Below are 17,992 nucleotides of genomic sequence, written 5' to 3'. Positions count from 1 at the left end.
AAAGTTTGTGTGAGCACCTAGTTATATTTGTAGAGGAAGCTAGGTTTATGTGATGTCTCACCATCTTACTTGTCATCCATTTCAGAGGAGAAGCGACTACGATTACCTTCGATTTCACTATAGGAACAAACGTGTACTCCTTTTATTTGCCATTCTCGAGATGGATTGTAATCTACTCTTTCGTTTTGTTTGTTGAATTCACTTGTCGAATGAATCTTCTAAATCAAATATGTGTATTGTGTTCTCAATCTATTTGTCGATGCGCTGATAATCATGCTTATAATGGGTTTTGTGTGTCGTGATGATGACCCATTTGCTGGACAAAATCTAACTCGAACGAGGTTTTATCATTAGATAAGTGAGTGAATCTGTTTTGATTGAGATGTAGAAATGTTTTTGCAAACTCGTTTTGATAGACGCTTCGATTATACAGGAGATATTCCCATTCCTGTCTGTTTCCATAATCGAAAGCCAAGCTACTATGTACATACAAAACAGTCAATTCAGGAGTTTGATTTGTTCACTGGAGGCTTGCTTGCTACGATTCCCTCTGGAGTTCCTTCAAATCGAAATGTCGCGCAGATGTGTGCATCCTTCTCAAAGAAAGGGCAGGAATACGTTATCGCTTGTCAAGATAATGCTTCGATGACTGTCTACGATATGTCACGTCGTCATTTTGTCGCATCTACTGAGGGTTATGGTGAGTCGTGTGTAACAGTGTTTGCTGCTACTCATGGAGGAATCAATCCTTCTTCCTTTGGATGTGGTTACAATGCTAATCAGATAGAGGTTGGTTTGAGTTGAGTTGTTGATAGATAGGGTATGTGTCTGTCGGGAATGATGAACCAAATTGATTGTGATAAGGCAAAGATCGATTATAGTATATATATTACATCTGCTGCGTGTTCATATCGTGGTTGTACGCTAGCTGTTGGTACTAGTGATAATCTCGTCTTGTTGTATCAGATTGGTAAGCGTGGCTTTGGTGATATTGCTGAAGACGATCAGGAAGAAGAAGATGCACGTACGGAATGAATGAACAAATGATATGTAGCCGAAGCAACACTGGAGAAAATCATTGATATGGGGCGTGGTCTAGAAGCTAGTGAAGATCGTCTTAAGGGATATGGAGTGGAGAGTAATAACATTACATGTATCAGTTGGCATCCTCAAATGAAAGTGTTTGCTTGTGGTCGTTCCGATAGTTCGATTGTCGTGTATTCATGTCCTTTGGGAGCCTGGTGTGCCAAACTGGACACTTGTCCATTTGGAGATAATATTGTATCTCTGTGCTTCCATCCTACTGAGCCTCTTTTGTTCGCTATTGTCACAGGAGATGAGAATCCTCCTCTCTTAACCATTTGGACGTAGGAGTTGAAAATTCTTCTTATGATTAGATACGCCCCTCGTAAGTCCATGAGACTCTGCGAGAAATATGTGATTTCGGAACTTGCTGAAGATCTACCTGCAAATAGTGTTCCCTCATTATCTTGTCATCCTCGTGAGAATATTATTATGTTATCATTCCCTAATGGTCGTGTGATTGGTCTGTCTTTGTGGGATAAATATACTCACTTGGCACGTGGTATGACTAATGCTTCTCCTCGTCAGGTTCCATTCAGAGCATTCTATCAAGGTACAACGGAAGAGTCCTTGCGTCCTCTGAATGTTCCTCTGATTCATTACTTCACGAACTATGATTTGGAGTTGCGTAGGAACAAGCCTACCCCTAGCTTCATGGTAAATTATCGAGGAATGCGTGAAGCCTGGTCACACTATCTTGTAGAGTTGAAGTCAGGTATTCAGACCAAAGATGGAGGAGTTATTGTGCGTGCTGATGGTCTGAAGGTATCAGAAGATGGAAAGAGTGTCGTTGTGTTTTTGCGTCCAGAAGCTTCTGAGAAACGTATCATTTAGATAACAGAGTGATGCATAGCTCGTCAACGTGTCCTTATTAGTGGTGTGGATAAGGATGATCCGAATTTTGATGAGAATGATGAGAATAATTATCAAGAAATACCAATTGAGGGAGATGATCCTCGTCGTTACTTCATTTTCCTTCCAGCAGAGAAGGCACAGAAGGTTGTGAATAGCATGAATGAGCGAGATGAGGAGGAAGAGCAGTCGGAGGAGAAGATAAGAAACTTCTTCGCTGAAGTAATGTTTTCTACAATGCCAAAAGAGGCACCATGTCAGGATGTTCTACCTCTGAACAACTACAAGTAGTGATTATGAAGAGGAGTGATGAATAGCTATTTGGTTGTTGGAGATGGTAAAGAGTTGCAACTTCGAGAGTGTATTGTGAAGAATCTGAGGACACCTACAGGAGAGAAAAATGAATCAGAAGATCCATTAGAGATGACGATGGTGACTCGCACCATCTGGAAGGTCAAATCACAAATCAAAAGAATCTTTGCAACGCCTCTGCGAACGACAAATAATTTGGAGGTGGTTCAATTTGTGATTGAGGATACAGATATGACAGAATGGCTGGTATTCAGCAAGAATTATGCTGATGGTAAGCAAGGATATACTCCCATGCATAAGAGTAAGGGCCTTCACTTCCGAGCAGGTGAGGTTGTATGTGAAGTTGCTTGGCAACAGCTTGAGGAGGGTGAGAAGCCTCTATGTGCTATTCGTACCAATCAGGTAGATATGAGAATGGAATATTAGTTATAGCGTATCTTAATGGTGGATTTGGAGTATCATATTATTGCTCAGCGTCCTGCTGTAGTGATGATTGGAGGAACAGCTCGTTTGACCACATCAATGCAGTGGTTGGGATACACAATTGTTTACTCTTGTTCAGATAATCGTCTCTATTATATGATGGCTGATTCTCGTGAGCGTCCTATTGGTTCTCTGGATATTCATGCTACAGAACCAATTCTGATGTCTGTTCTTCCAGATCGTGTTCTTTATGCCTGTAAGCATCGTGATCATCGTATGACTCAGTTATTGTCGCGTGCTTTGGTTCCTCTGGAGCCTCTGGTGATGGGTCTTCTGTATGCTCCTGAGGGTTATGTGAAGAACCGTGAGGAGATTATGATGAAGATCATCAAGCAATACGGTTATAAGCCTGCAGAGGAAGATCCTAATGGACCTCGTCCTACGGGTCCTGGATATAATGCTGGAGTGACAGGTGAACTGATTCGTGAGTTCCGAAAGAAGGGTTATCTGAGTATTGCTTATGCTATTGTTCGTAGTAATAACACTAATAAGGAGTTCCCTGATTATCCTCAAATTGCGCCTGAGGTGAAGAGTGATCTTGCTATGTCATTGCATCGATTGGATGATGCACTCCAGGAACTATTGAGTGATGCTCCTCAACTGATGGTACAGATCGAAGTATGGAATGACAAATAGGAATATCTCAAATCAGCAGAAGAAGGTAAACCGTTCACAGCCTTACTGCCTCATCCTCGTTCAACACTAGCTGAGCGTCTTCGTGCATTGGCTTCAATTGCTGCTATTAGTGGTGATTTCAATACTGCTCGCAAATGTCTTGATCTGTGTGGTGATGATTGGGAGCTGATGAATTTAATGAATATTGGAGGAGAGACTACATCGAATTTGCTGCAACAACAGGCATCTCGTGCTGATGGTCTTCGACCTGATATTAAGCAAGCTGCTGAGATTTTGTCAGGTAAGACACTGAAGAGTAAGAAGCGAGGTAATGAGAGTATCACTGCAATGAATTTGCCCCAGCGTATTCCTACTCTCCTTGTGGGAGGTGAGCAAGCCTCTCTCCCTTCATGGAAGTTGAAGCGGATTCCTCGTGTATGTGATATGAAGAGAAGGATAAGCTTTAGATTCCTGAAATTCCTAAACCAGAGCCTCTTCCTTCTGTATATCCTTTGTTGGAAATGAGCAATGTCGCTGCTTGGGTAGGAGCTCGTCAGATTGTGGAGGTACAAGAAGACGAAGGTGAAGCCCAAGAAGATCCTCGTTTCGGTGGTGCTGCTATGATGGTTGGTAACGAAGGTGAAGACTCTTGTGTCCTGTATCTACGTATGGAGGATCGTGAGGATGGTTCCCAGAACACTGTGTTCGATGATAGTAATTACAGTAATAACATGACAATTAATGGAGCTGCATTCATTGAGGACTCCGATGTTCCAATTGATAAGGGTGATGGTGACAAGGTGAAGGTGTTACGTCAGTTGGTCCTTGGTTGGGACAAGGATGGAAAGGAAGCTCTTGGTACTTTGACTTCTAAGATTACAATGGAACGCAATACTCTTCGTGTTGCTTACTTCCATCCAGATCCTCAGCGTCGTTACTTCACTGTTGAAATGTGGGTGAAGCGAGATGGTCGTAATGGTTACATGGTATGATTAGAAGTAACAATTAAAAATTAGCCTCTGATTACACGTGGTACTGAAAGTGATCGTATGTGGTCCTTCGGTCTGGAGAATGGTTATGTGGTATTTGAGACAACAACTGGAAAAATGTTCACAGATTCTTCCTGTGAGAAAGTGATTGATGATTGATTCGTAGTGGTACCTGCAGACACTTGGAAACACATTGGTGCTGTAGTCGATTGCACAAACAAGAAGATGACTTCAGTGAGATTGTTTGTGGATGGAAAGATGGTGAAGGAGAATAAGATTGTGAATCCTGAACGTGAGCCTCTTGGTAGGAGTTACTGGTTATGAATTATGCCTAGATGAGAATGATCAGATTATGATTGGAGGCAAGGGAACATTTGCTCGTATTACTGAAGTTCGTTACTGGGCCTCGGAGCGTTCTGATGATGATATTCGTGATTTCAGCAAGGCTTATCTGGATCTAGCTGAGACAAAGGGAAAAATGAAGGGTCTGGTAATTCATGATCGTAACTGTACGTGCGAAGCTTGTACAAAGCGCCGTGAGAAGATGGGTCGTCGTAATCGTCGTGCTGAAGAGGAAGCTGCAAAGGCTGCTGAGGAAGAAGCAGCAAGGAAGGCTGCGGAAGAGGAAGCCGCGAAGAAGGCTGCTGAAGAGGCTCAACAGGAAGAGACGATGTCTTTCAAGATGGAAGTTGTTGAGGAAGAGGCTGGAGATGTGGAAGAAGATGTTACTATTGTGAAGCAGAAATTGAAGCCGGTGATGCGCAGACCGATTAAGAGACGAAGCCAACAGGTGGAAGATGAGGCTGAAACGAAGGCAAGAGAGGAACGTGAGGCAAAGAGACGAGCTGAACGTGAGATCAAAGAGAAGGAGCGTTTGGCTCGTGAGGCTGAACGACGCAAGAAGGCAGAAGAGGAGGCAGCGAAGCGTAAGGCTGAGGAAGATGCTATCAAGGCTGCTGAAGCTGCTAAGAGAGCAGAGGAAGAGGCTGCTAAGAAGGCTGAAGAAGAGGCTGAAGCTGCTAAGAGAGCAGAAGAAGAGGCTGCTAAGAAGGCTGCTGAGCCTGTAATGGAAGAACCAGTCAAGGAAGAAGAACCTGCTAAGGAAGAAGAGCCTATCGAGGAAGCGCCTAAGGAAGAAGAGCCTGTTAAGGAAGAACCTGTCGAGGAAAAGCCTAAGGAAGAGGAACCTGTTAAGGAGGAAGAGCCTAAGGAGGAAGAGCCCAAAGAAGCGAAAGAAGAAGGAGAGAAGAAGGGACGACGTGGTCGTCGTGGTCGTAAGGCGAAGGAAGAGGAGAAACCTAAGGAAGAAAAGCCTAAGAAGGAGAAGAAGGGAAAGAAGGAAAAGAAAGGAAAGAAGGAGAAGAAGGAGGAGAAGAAGGAGGCCATTGATGATGAAGAGTTTGGAGATGAGATTGAGATTGCTGTTCCTACTAAGAAGGAAGAGAAATCTGAACCTAAGAAGGAAGCCGTTGATGATGAAGACTTCGACTTTGATGAAGAACCTACTCCTGCTAAGAAGGAAGAGAAGCCTAAAGAGGAGAAGAAGGAAGTCATTGAAGATGAAGACTTCGATTTCGATGAAGAACCTACTCCTGCTAAGAAGGAAGAGAAGCCTAAAGAGGAGAAGAAGGAAGTTATTGAAGATGAAGACTTCGATTTCGATGAAGAAGCTGCTCCTGCTAAGAAGGCCGAAGAGGAAGCTGCCAAGAAGGCCGAAGAGGAAGCCGCTAAGAAGGCTGCTGAAGAAGCTGCTAAGAAGGCTGAGGAAGAAGCTGCTAAGAAGGCTGCTGAAGAGGCCGCTAAGAAGGCTGCTGAAGAGGCTGCTAAGAAGGCTGAGGAAGAAGCTGCTAAGAAGGCCGAAGAGGAAGCTGCTAAGAAGGCTGCTGAAGAGGCCGCTAAGAAGGCAGAAGAAGAAGCTGCTAAGAAGGCTGCTGAGGAGGCTGCTAAGAAGGCTGCTGAAGAGGAAGCCACTAAGAAGGCTGCTGAAGAGGCCGCTAAGAAGGCAGAAGAAGAGGCTGCTAAGAAGACTAAAGAAGAGGAAGCCGCTAAGAAGGCTGATGAAGAAGAAGCGAAAGAAGAAGGAGAGAAGAAGGGACGACGTGGTCGTCGTGGTCGTAAGGCGAAGGAAGAGGAGAAACCTAAGGAAGAAAAGCCTAAGAAGGAGAAGAAGGGAAAGAAGGAAAAGAAAGGAAAGAAGGAGAAGGAGGAGAAGAAGGAGGCCATTGATGATGAAGAGTTTGGAGATGAGATTGAGATTGCTGTTCCTACTAAGAAGGAAGAGAAATCTGAACCTAAGAAGGAAGCCGTTGATGATGAAGATTTTGATGAAGAACCTACTCCTGTTAAGGAGGAAGAGAAATCTGAACCTAAGGAGGAAGAGAAACCTAAAGAAGAATTTGAGGAAGAGTTCTCTGAAGAGGAGAAACCCAAGGAAGAGAAGCCTAAGGAAGAAGAAAAGCCTAAAGAAAAATCTGAAGAGGAATTATCCGAAGAAGAGAAACCAAAGAAAGAATCTGAAGATGAAGTTCCTAAGGTTCGTACTCCAGTTCCCGAAGATGAATCTGATGAAGAGAAAGAGCCTGAAGAACCAGTGGCAAAGAGAGTACCTCGTCAGCGTAGCCATCGCGTTACCTCAGAACCTCGTGAAGAGTCAGTACCTCGTCGTCGCCATCATAAGGGTGAAAAGCATCGTCATCACCACAGAAAGAGTGAACGTGAGGCTGAAGAGAATCTGCTTGGTGACTTTGCTAAGGCAGAAGAGAAGGAAGCTATTTCTGCAAGTGAATCGGAAGATAATCTTCCCAGCTACACATTTGCAGCTCCAATCACTCGCTTATCTCGTTCTCCTACTCCGATGGGTCGTCGACCCATTGTTGTGGCTCCTGGTCGCAAGTTCGTTCCTCAGAAGACCGTTGAAGCGATTAGCTCTTCAGATGATGAGGATCCTGTTTTCCTTGGACGTACCAGCATTCTTGGTACCCGTTCTTTCGCCTCGCCTACACGACCATCGATGTCTGCTTCTCGTTTGAATCCTTCTGGACCTACTAGAACGAGTGGTTTTGGTGCTTCGGCCTTCGGAGCTAATCGTAGCAGCCAGTTCACTCGTAACAATATGGCTCCTCGTAGTCGTAATCCAGTTCTGGTTGATTCAGATAGTGAAGACGACACACCGATGAGACGAACAAGCTTCGCTCCTCGTACAAGCATGACGGGTAGACCTTCCATGGGTCGTTTTGTGAAGGATGATGATGAGAATGATCGAAGAAAGACGACAATGGGATTGGAACGTTTCCGCTCAATGTAATATGTGTTTGTTATTGTAAGAAACAAGATAGGGTGAAACATTATATAGAGGAGGAAGACAATAGACTTTGTAATCCTTAAAGAGAGGATTTGACTCTGTTATGATAGGCGTTGATGGTTTCGTTTCAGGAGGTGTGTTTGATAATATTCCACTTACTAGGGCCGAATATAATGAGTCTAGGAGTTTCTCCTTGTTTTCATCCTGCTGAGGTTCTTGATCCTTCTGAAAGATTAACTCAGGCTCAGGAATCAATGGTAACTGAATCGACTTGTACTTGGGACCTATATATGGCTGGATTTTCTTAACAACAGTCTGCAAATCTTCTTCAGCTTCAAATGAGCAATCAATATCCAGGGGTGTTCGCTGTTTGGGTGTTGGAGCCTTGCTAAAACTCGAATGGCGGCTGGAAGTGGAAGAGGGATCATTATCACTTTTAGAGTCAATTACTGCCTCTGACTTGCCTGAAAGAGGAACCTCTTTTAGAGATGATTCTTGGGATTGAATCGGAGAGGTTCCTGAGAGATTCAGTGCTGGTAGAATTGAAGAAAGTCCAGGAGTTTGTCGTAGAAATTCCATTTGAGAGGACAACGAAGAAGAGACCTCCAGTGCATGTTGAGATACACTTGCAACAGACTGTGTTTCTACTGCTTCTACATCCTTCTCTTCGTTCTGATTATCTACTTCGGTTGGCTTCACTTGATTTACATCTTCTACCACTTGTTTTGTACTCTCCACTTCGTTTCCATTTCCTGATTCATAGGATATCTCCTCTTCTTTCCTTTCCGTTTGACTCATGTTTATCTCTCTCCCTTCATGATCATCCCATCCCAGAAATCCATCCTCCTCTTCCCAGACATTTACACTCTGATCAATACGACGTGGTTTTGGACGATAGAACCCAGTCTTCACTCGTTTTCGAAGACTGTCAAGATCTGTGCGGAGTGAAAACAAACCTTGAGGTAGCATATCCGATTGCTGTTGATAATTAAACACCTCATTCTCCAGATCTATCTGATCGGTTGGTACTGAATCATTGAGATCTATGTTAGAACAGCATCAAGAAAAATACCCAAGGCTTCAACTCCTGGAGAGGATCGCTTCATTCGTCGCATACCCACTTTGGAAGATTTCCGAGATAACTGAGGTGCTGGCGGATCTGGTGGAATATATAGGAAATTCGAACATTTGTCCAACGCTTTCTTCACTTCCTCAGTTGATAAGAGTGGGAAAGAATACTGCCAACCATAAATTGCCCTTGATTCATCCTTTTCATCTTTAACTGTAACTTCATCCTCTTGTTTGATTTGAACGGGTATATACGATGGATTATCTTTTGCTTGGATCTCCATTTTGGACGAGTTAACATTTATATTTGTATCAACAGGCCTGGAAATTTCCAGAGCCGACGAATTGTCAGTGATAGGACTAGAAACCTTCTCTGGTAACTCTACAACTTCAGATTTTATAGCTATATCGTTTGGCGAAGGCAATCTAGGGGAATCAACCATAACCTCGATATTCATTTGACCAGGATTATCTATTATTAATCATCTTGGCAAATAAAACTGCAAGAAGGAGAATATGTTGATCCTTGTTGCTGAGCATCAGTATTCTTCATTGGAACTGGTTCAGCAGAATTAGATAGGTCCATTCTCTAGAAATATCTGTATGATCATGGTATCATTAGTTGGACATACCGTCTGTTAATAGGCAAATGATAGGATCAATACACAACTGGGATCACTTTGAAACTATCGGAATTTCAACTTTGATCTTTTTTGTCTTAAGTATTGAGAACTGTAATTACCGTTAGAATGGCAAAATTCCCGCTATTCATATTTTTATGTGATCTTTAGCTACAAATACCCGAATTACGCTAATAAAATGAATATAGACCAGATAAAATGGCAATTGGAAGATTACTATACAATAGTGTAGGATCAAGAGAGAAAACACACTAGTTCTTTGTATTGCATTCCTGAAGCAATCAAATAGTAACTGGAGGAGATTTCATGTGTTTTGGCTCCCATTAGAACAGATGATTTGTTATGTTCGAATCTGCCTTATCGTGATCCAAAGAGTATGCAACACATAGTATTAGAACAGAATAAACAATCGGATAACAGTTTCGTTAGATTGACTGGAACTACTTGATAATAAGAATCACTGGACGTACATGAGGAATTGTTGTGCCGTTGGAAACATATTTTATTCCATTCTGTAATTCCAAATGGTTCAGTTACGTGGTTTGTTTAGAACGTATGCAATTGAAGCAGATTTTGATGTAGTGAGGTAATGGGCAAGAATATTGGTAAACTTGTTCCCTCCAGCAAGAAGATGATCAAATGGGGACTCATTATTAATCTGAAGAAGGTTGAGATTATGTTGAAGCATTCTACCGTTTCTGGCAAGAGACTTATTCGTGTGAATGAAGTTGTTGTTCATGAGTCCAGAGGTGTATGGTACGAATAATTTAGTTCATTTCTAGTTGATGGCCAAAACCTTCTCCACCTCATTTACTGTGGATAACTATCTCATGGAAGTGAGTTTTGTCAAGGAGGATGGTGTAATTGTATATGGTATTTCTAGAATTCAGAATTGACTAGTAGATCTGTTCGTTGATGGTATTCCATACATGGATCTCATTTCTCTTTTTGATCTTGACGAAGAAGACAGACTGTGTATCGAACGTGGCGAAGTTCCCAAGAAGAAGAAACGTACTTCCTCGGATGAGGAGGATATTGACTTTGATGCTCCTATTGAACGAAGAGTGCTTAATAGAAAGCATCACAATTATCTATCATCACAAGGGTTCGGTGACATGGATGAGGAGGAGATGCGCAAGAGCACCGTTTTTGAAAATCTTCAGGAGAAGATGGCTGCAATGAAACTTGAGATGGAGTTGGAAGATGCTGGCGTAGAAGTCAGTGATGTGGATGAGGAATGGGAAGAGGAACAAGCTCGTCGCCATCTCAAGGATCTTAGTAAGAAGGTAGTTGTCCCTGAGAAGCAAAAGAAGGTGAAGGTCATTAAGCCTAAATACAAGAAGAAGGATGGTGAAGTCTATGGCAAGCTTTAGTTGTGTTTTTCTACTATGGATTTTTATAGTTGTATCCATTTATTAGTGTTTGTTGTAGCATGGATGCAGGACCTTTATCCAAACGGCCAAAAGTTGTCGAAGGTGGTTCCAACGAGAGTGATTTACTACTTCAGGATCAGAAGTTCGTTAATGAAACATCATATGTCATTCAACTTTTCCATGCGTTGGGATATGACGATGTTTCCAAAACTGTTATTGAAACTATATGCAATCTGATAAAGGAATGGTTATTGGTCATCACTGTTCCAGTGAAGGTGAAAACCAAACAATGTCTTCCATATGTTGTATGGATTATTTTTGCCCCCTTAGGAGTAGTATTTGCATCAGCTATATCCTTCTTATTGGGTAATATACTGTCGCTACTACAACGACCGAAAGCACTCCTCAAAATTAGAAACAAACGAAAGTGAAGAGTCAGAATCACAGTTTAGTGACTATTCGGAATTGGAAGACGATACTAGTTCTATTTCAAAGCCAAATTCAAAGAATATCGATGAATCTCTTCAAAAGGATGTGGACAGGATTCTCCAAGTATGTTAAAGAGTTGTTTGATAATGTAGACACATTATTCCTATATGAATAAACGAAGTTTACTTATGGAACGTGATTTTTATACTACATCGCGAAAGTACCTTTTTGACGAATATTTGATGTAGTTACTGGTATACTATAAGTGCATCCTATAGTTTTATCACTGCTTCATTCGATCAAAAGCCTTCTCACGTTTCTTGTCAATTTGCCAATCTTGTCCTTTATTATGGAGTTGTCTCCTTGATTAGTCTCTGTACCCATCTTTACCACGTTAATGAAGATGAATTTAAGAGTACTATCAAGGAATGGAAGAAGCAGTTTTGGCCAGATTTGGATATACCATTCAATGTAAAGGATTCTATTACTACTGCAGTTAGGATACAGTCTCCAAAGAGACAAAAGAAAGTGAAATCAATCAATAAAGACAGTATTGCTACTCAAGAATATGATTTTCTACAGAGTATGATATGTGCATTCTTGTTGAGAACAAACAGATCATTTAGTTAGAGATGGGCCCTCATGAATGATCAAATCAGGTGTGTCACTCCGCAAAAACTATATATCATTTCTATGGTACTATGGTTACCTCAAAAATGTCATCTAGATCCTCCGAATATATCCGAATTCGATCTCCTGTCACACTATCCATAATATGTCGAATCCAATCGTACTTGATTACCTTCCCCTTAACTCGACCAATCACAGGCGTCTTAGATACTCGGTCCAAATGCAAGAGATTACAAGAAACAACATCATGAAGAAGGGGAACAGCTGGTCCAAGATCTTCTACACTATCTTCTTCCTTAGAGTGCTTAATCGGAGAAGCACCACCAGTATCTTCCATCAACGAGAATCCTGGTAAAGCTTCAGTATTCGTGGTAATTTCTGGGTCATTGTCAACGATAAAATCCAAAAAGGATTGTTGAGACTTCGTATTCTCTTCCAATTCGCCATTTCTATTGTTAACCCGTTTCCCTGCTCGTTTGCCCCTTCTCGTTCGACGCTTTGTCTCATCTCGGATATTTACAGTTGGGGTATTTGTATTCTCTCTTGGAGAAAAGGATGGTTTCCGAATCCGAAGAGGGACCCCTTTGTCTCCAGTCTCATGTGCGACTTCTTCAAACCGAATGATCTTGTTTTGAGGAATCGAATACTCATTATTATCACACGTTTCCTGAGAGTTGTCAATCACCCTTGGTTTTACTTCTAACTCCCGTTTTTCAGATCTTCGATTTGTGTCTTCAGCATCTTTCTTTGATTTCTTCTTCTTCTTCAATCCCTTTTCTTTCTTCCTTTCCTTTAGTGTACATATAATATTCACGATATCAGTTTCTAAAAGAATATCAATTTCATCTGAAAGCATAACCGAATAGCCATCTACATAAACAGCTGCCTTTATCTAAAATTATATTGCTACATTTTTCACTACAATGGGTCTCTGCGTATACCGCGATATAACACTATTTACTAGATCCTCCACCGTCTTCATGTTTTGTTGGACTGCAATGAGAATTCTGTATTCTTCATCAACATTATGAATATGAACAACACATTTCAGTCTTTTCATGAGGATTTCAACAAACAAATGACTGACGACTCTTGTATCTTTCACCCTTTGAAACTGCATGGTAACCGCTCTTGATAGCTGCCACTGACCTCTTACAACCACAATTCTTGCAGAGGACGAAGTACAGCTTATTGACATGATCACGTTCCAAAATGGTGTTTGGAGAATGGCACATACTGCATGCAACATAGATACTAATATACTTCTTCAGAATAGACTCCAGCTTCTTGTTTACGTAACGACCTTTGATAATAAGTTGATTCTTTCCATCCAGAGATCCTTCGGTTCCCAACTCACTGAGGACAAAGCTGAGAACATGCTTGTAGTCACGGTTCATACGGTTACAATGATCGACGAAGTTGATCCAACAAGTCTTCGTAGTTCCGACACGAGCAACCTGGGGAACTGACATTGTATACTTCTTCGTTGCAGTCAATTCTGGATTATTGGCTTGGATTTGTTCATACACACGATCTAGAATCTACAGAACATACGCTATCACATATTTTACGTCGATGTATTTGTGATACTGGTCTCCAGCGGTCTCTGCTTTCATATGAGCAAGATTACCATCATTTCCTAGTCCACCCATGTTTTTCTCTCCAGCAGCAGCCCTCTTCTTCGACTTCTTCTTGTTACTTAGATCAAATAGTGCTTTGGTTTCTTCAAACGCTTTCTGAAGCTCTTCGGGGGGTATGTAGTATTCTGGCTCTGGCACCACTTCCTTCTTTTTCTTCTCTTCACTCATGATGATCGAATAAGTGGTTTCCATCGATGGTAACAAACCCACGGGGATAAGGTCATTTTAACAAACAAGGAAAGATGGATTCCAAAAGCTAGAGCGACCACATAAAAGGAGCATAACCAATACTTATTGCTCGTCCTCGTCGTGCAACATATCCATAATTTTTGGTATGATGAACTGACCAGAGCGAGATTCCTTCAGCTTTTCCAAATACGGTCTAATAGCATATGCCAATTCCTTCTTCTTCTCGCCCGTTGTCAATACAAGGGCTTTTTGAACAACATAATTCGCATACTATAATCACATTCCCAGTCAACACCTACCTGATCCTCCAGAAGATTGAGCATGGAGCCATACTCCAATAACTCATCAATAATTGCATCGCGTGTGGAGTCATCCCCATTCTTAATTGCACATTCCACAACGTTACTACTACATTTTTGCATCGAAAACTCAACCACATGACCAAGAACATATCGGCAGAAGCGTTGACTTTCTTCTGTTGGAGATGTATTGATGATGTTCTGAATGATATAATTGCTGTAGCTGTTATCAATCAGAACCATGACACAGGATTCAATCGCACTAATTAAACGAGAACGGTATGGGCCCGTCATAATATTCGTACATTTGATTATTACTGAACAACCATACTTTTCTTGAGCAATCTACAGTCAACCTATTTGATCATACTTACAGTAGAACAATGAGCAATTATATGCTCATACAATGGATAACGCAATTTTTCTGGTTTAATTTCCAGACACTTACTGATAACATGATTCCCGTTACTATCAGCACACAGTTCCACAGTGTGTCCCTCCAATCCTTGAATAATCATTTCCATCATATCTGGTTGCTTGCAGTTCTATGAATGAGAAGAATCTTCAATACTAACAGCTATGAGATTCTGGACACAGCGTGTTCCTTGATCACTTTTAGAAGCAACAGGCAATTGCATTTGAACACGTCGTAACTACAGTTGAATCACAAGACAATCACCGACGACCTCCCGCTTCTGATCATCATTACTCAAATCAATAAGCTTCTGAAATAGATAGTTTCCATACTGATCCATTACCAATAGATTGATCTGGTCTCCAATCGCTCGATAAATAATATCGACCATGGATACTCCTTTCAAGTCCAGTTCTCTTTGAAGCATACGACATCCCTTCTGTTGCAAGGCTAAATCAAGAATGCTATCTTCATAATCAGAGAGAGAAGGGGCATGAGAAGAATGACGACCATTAGGAGTAGATCGATCACTGGTTCGGCGATTTGATTTCCGTCGGTTATGCGAATCAGAACGTTGTGGGTGACACGATCCTGAAGAATCCGTAGAAGGATTGGGCTGCGAATGACGACTATGACGGGGTTTCGAGTAACTAGTTGAAGTAGAAGTATCCATAACAGACAAAGGAGGCACAGATTCTATTTGCAGTCTTCGTGGAGGATAGTACGAAGGATGGGGCTCATAATCATCGGAAGGATAAACAGGATAAGCATGAGCTGAAGGCATCCGAGGCGGATAATCAGGATGAGCAATAAAAACAGGAGGGCTACGCTGAGGATACACAGGAACAGGTGGCATAGTATCAGGGTATGGCCCAGAACCATTGCTATTCATTCCATATGCATCTAATAATAAATACACTTCAACATAAATACAATTATCGTAAACAATAGGAATAGGAACAAATGGCACGGCATCGGGAGGTGCACTTAAGCAATTGCTACGAGTAGAGTTATTTGGATTATTTGGAGGATATCCTTTATAACTTGAATTATAATTCCTACACATCAACAACGAATATTATTACTACTCTTCGACATAGTTTTCCTCATAGTCCTGATGAATATCCGGGGATCTTCGTGATGACATTGAAGGTGAGGTCACTCTTCTATCTCTATATCCATAATCCTTAGGAAAAGGATAATAAAAAATCGATTCACCCACACCCGCATCTGTAGAAGATGTAAATGGAGGGACCTGAGGATAATCACTTCTTTCGAAACTGACAAAATAGTTACGACCATAGCTCTCACTTCGCTCATCTGAGCTACGGCTTCCGCGTAAAGAACTATACTCCGTTTCAATTTGACGTTCTCCAGGCCTGTTCATTGAAGAGTCAAACGAAGTCATATTGCATCCTCTTTCATGCTGCAAGTCTCTACACAGTTACCGCCCATAAACATATCCAACAAAGAAAACACCGTATCCGAGGTGATTCTCTGTGGAACTATCACAGAGTTATCATTCAACGAATCCATTCTCCTCTCCGCTGGCTCAGTCCCAGAACCTGCCATTACTCACTTCAAAAAGGCTTACCCCTAAAAGCACGGATATTAGGAACGCCACTTTCAGACATGGATGGTTATTTCTGGTCCTTCCAGTCAAGGTTTCGATAAATACTCCTTGAACAGTAAAACGCAAAAATATCCCCGATTTTTGTCTCTGTAGAAAAGAATATCAACTTCTCCTCATTGGATGTTTGACAGCATCTTTTCATCGTGGCCATCTTGTAGAAAAAAAACACAAATGTATTGCATGTTCATGGTCACGTTCGACATCGAAATAGGATTTTGATCGTTCGTAGATCGAGATAGAGACCTTTTGGTGGGTTCTTTGTTATCATCGCAATTATGATGACATAAGTGTATCCATTAGACCTGTAGTGTATACTTTAGTTTTCGATTATTCATGAACGATAGAAAGGAGCCGAACAAGCAAGGATTTGAAAAGGTGGTTATGTGTCAACTTGACATATTACCACTATTCCAAAGAAGGTGGTGCACAAATGTAAAATAGGCTATTGAGTTTACGATACTGCTAGTTTCCACTATAACAAACACAAAACAAACAGACCCGTTTTCGTCTGCTTTCACTCATTTCATCTGTTTGCTCATCACTGGAATCACCTACCCCACTTAATTCTTCATTTGGTTCTTCTTTCACTAATTCCTTCAATGCAGCTGCGTCCCGTTCCCTTTCTCCTTCATCTTCTGATTCTTCCGAAAACTCTTCCTCACTACACATAATTCCTCTATTTTCTCTTTACCTTGACTCCTCCTCGCTCATAACTATTCCATTTTCTATTCAGACATACCTTCCTTGTGTTCATACGTTTCCGTCGATTTTCATGAATAATTTCCTTGGAATACCTATTCATCAATTACACATTCCTGTCTTACTCCTCCAAACACATCCGCTCTTCTCGAGAAACCATTGTCAACTGTCTATTATAGTTTCCAAGCATACATACATCGATTACCCGTTTTCCTGCTTTCACGGTGAAATCAAACGTATTTCCCCCAAGTCGATCCAAATTCAGTCTTTGTATCATTCAAAATCAGATAATACGCAGTGATTGATTCATTAGGAAGATAGTGGACAATCGTTGACGTCAGAACAACCAAGCCTGAACGGAAGGGAATTAGATAACAAGGAGAAGTCTACAGTCCACCATAACGACAATACTAACACCATGATAACATTTGATAAAGGCTGTTCTTTGGCTACTGATAAAAAAGGTAAGTTCAGGCTTGATAAGCTTTGTCTCAACACAAGAGAGCGGCTTACTGTGAAAGGAAACTTTAGTTTTAGCACTGTCAAGAAGATGGAATAGGCCTTTCCTGAAATTTGCCGTTTCTTATCTTCAAAAAATATTTTCTTACTCGTGTGGTTATCCAGTGAGAGACAGAGGGAGTCAAAATGACGCTTTCCGATCTAAACATTAACACTTTCACTTTCTGAGCACTTCAAGAGGAGTCTTCAGAGAAATGACAACATTCATCACTTCCTTCACATCTAATGCCCCGATACTGATGACATTTCGGATACTATGTTTCAGTTGCTAACAGTTCCTCAAACTTGTTGTATTCGATTTTAATCTGACGAGAAGGAGAATCGAGATAGAAGCATGAATCACAGAAAGCCACCAAATATTTCCCTTTTGGAACCATTCCTGTAATACTTGGTAAGACAAAAAAGGCAATATCTATATCCTAATTCAACATCTATTGTTTTACATTTTTCTCTTTCCTCTGTTACCTTTACCGTTGTTGCTATTCGATTACACTACAATTTGAAAAAGGTACATCTTGCACTTAGATCCGAGTCAATACTCTCAGCCAATGAAAGATATTTATTGATATCTTCAGGATGCTCTCTAGCCAAAGCCAGTAAATGAGGAAGACATTTGCGATCCTGAAGCTTTGCTTCAATAGCAGCGAGCCCTCGTTCAATGTTCACTGGTTGCATGCTATTGTGTGCCAATAAAATGGTTCAATACTGATCAAGATTACTTTGAACAAACACAAAGTTCAACCTTCACTGAGAGAAAAACAGTGAAAGCAGGTCACCTAAGCTGGTTGTGTATAGTTCTCTGGGAATAACCCAGTAACACCA

General features: G+C 41.3%; 5 protein-coding genes across 5 annotated transcripts; 2 read left to right on the top strand and 3 right to left on the bottom strand.

The window, feature by feature from the left end:
• Positions 1–273: 273 nt before the first annotated feature.
• Positions 274–7,638, top strand: JH06_3884 (hypothetical protein; the record flags this gene model as incomplete). The annotated part of the gene is given in 16 exon segments (XM_014671580.1): positions 274–341; positions 389–406; positions 417–789; positions 820–1,024; positions 1,055–1,367; positions 1,398–1,906; positions 1,937–2,222; positions 2,253–2,649; positions 2,680–3,348; positions 3,367–3,780; positions 3,813–4,331; positions 4,362–4,470; positions 4,501–4,638; positions 4,670–5,608; positions 5,741–6,448; positions 6,578–7,638. The coding sequence occupies 16 exon segments, from the start codon at positions 274–276 to the stop codon at positions 7,636–7,638; spliced, it is 6,726 nt and encodes a 2,241-aa protein (XP_014527066.1).
• Positions 7,639–9,933: 2,295 nt separating this feature from the next.
• On the top strand, positions 9,934–10,717 carry JH06_3883 (hypothetical protein; the record flags this gene model as incomplete). The annotated part of the gene is made up of 3 exons (XM_014671579.1): positions 9,934–10,095; positions 10,127–10,217; positions 10,248–10,717. The coding sequence occupies 3 exons, from the start codon at positions 9,934–9,936 to the stop codon at positions 10,715–10,717; spliced, it is 723 nt and encodes a 240-aa protein (XP_014527065.1).
• A 2,126-nt stretch (positions 10,718–12,843) lies between these two features.
• JH06_3882 (eukaryotic initiation factor-2 beta) lies at positions 12,844–13,584 on the bottom strand (the record flags this gene model as incomplete). Its single annotated transcript, XM_014671578.1, has 2 exons — positions 12,844–13,317; positions 13,348–13,584. 2 exons carry the CDS (start codon positions 13,582–13,584, stop codon positions 12,844–12,846), a joined length of 711 nt encoding a protein of 236 aa, XP_014527064.1.
• Positions 13,585–13,707: 123 nt separating this feature from the next.
• JH06_3881 (hypothetical protein) lies at positions 13,708–15,953 on the bottom strand (the record flags this gene model as incomplete). Its single annotated transcript, XM_014671577.1, is given in 9 exon segments — positions 13,708–13,875; positions 13,905–14,249; positions 14,279–14,449; positions 14,480–14,557; positions 14,573–15,203; positions 15,237–15,377; positions 15,408–15,755; positions 15,788–15,884; positions 15,914–15,953. 9 exon segments carry the CDS (start codon positions 15,951–15,953, stop codon positions 13,708–13,710), a joined length of 2,019 nt encoding a protein of 672 aa, XP_014527063.1.
• A 461-nt stretch (positions 15,954–16,414) lies between these two features.
• Positions 16,415–17,845, bottom strand: JH06_3880 (hypothetical protein; the record flags this gene model as incomplete). Its single annotated transcript, XM_014671576.1, has 11 exons — positions 16,415–16,613; positions 16,644–16,677; positions 16,709–16,746; positions 16,777–16,917; positions 16,946–17,037; positions 17,067–17,135; positions 17,165–17,311; positions 17,343–17,424; positions 17,456–17,582; positions 17,614–17,649; positions 17,683–17,845. The coding sequence occupies 11 exons, from the start codon at positions 17,843–17,845 to the stop codon at positions 16,415–16,417; spliced, it is 1,128 nt and encodes a 375-aa protein (XP_014527062.1).
• Between the last annotated feature and the right edge of the window lie 147 nt (positions 17,846–17,992).

Source organism: Blastocystis sp. subtype 4 (assembly GCF_000743755.1).
Source record: "Blastocystis sp. subtype 4 strain WR1 chromosome Unknown seqid_0152, whole genome shotgun sequence".
NCBI classification, from domain to species: domain Eukaryota; class Bigyra; order Opalinata; family Blastocystidae; genus Blastocystis; species Blastocystis sp. subtype 4.
This window is presented reverse-complemented; position numbering and strand designations above follow the sequence as displayed.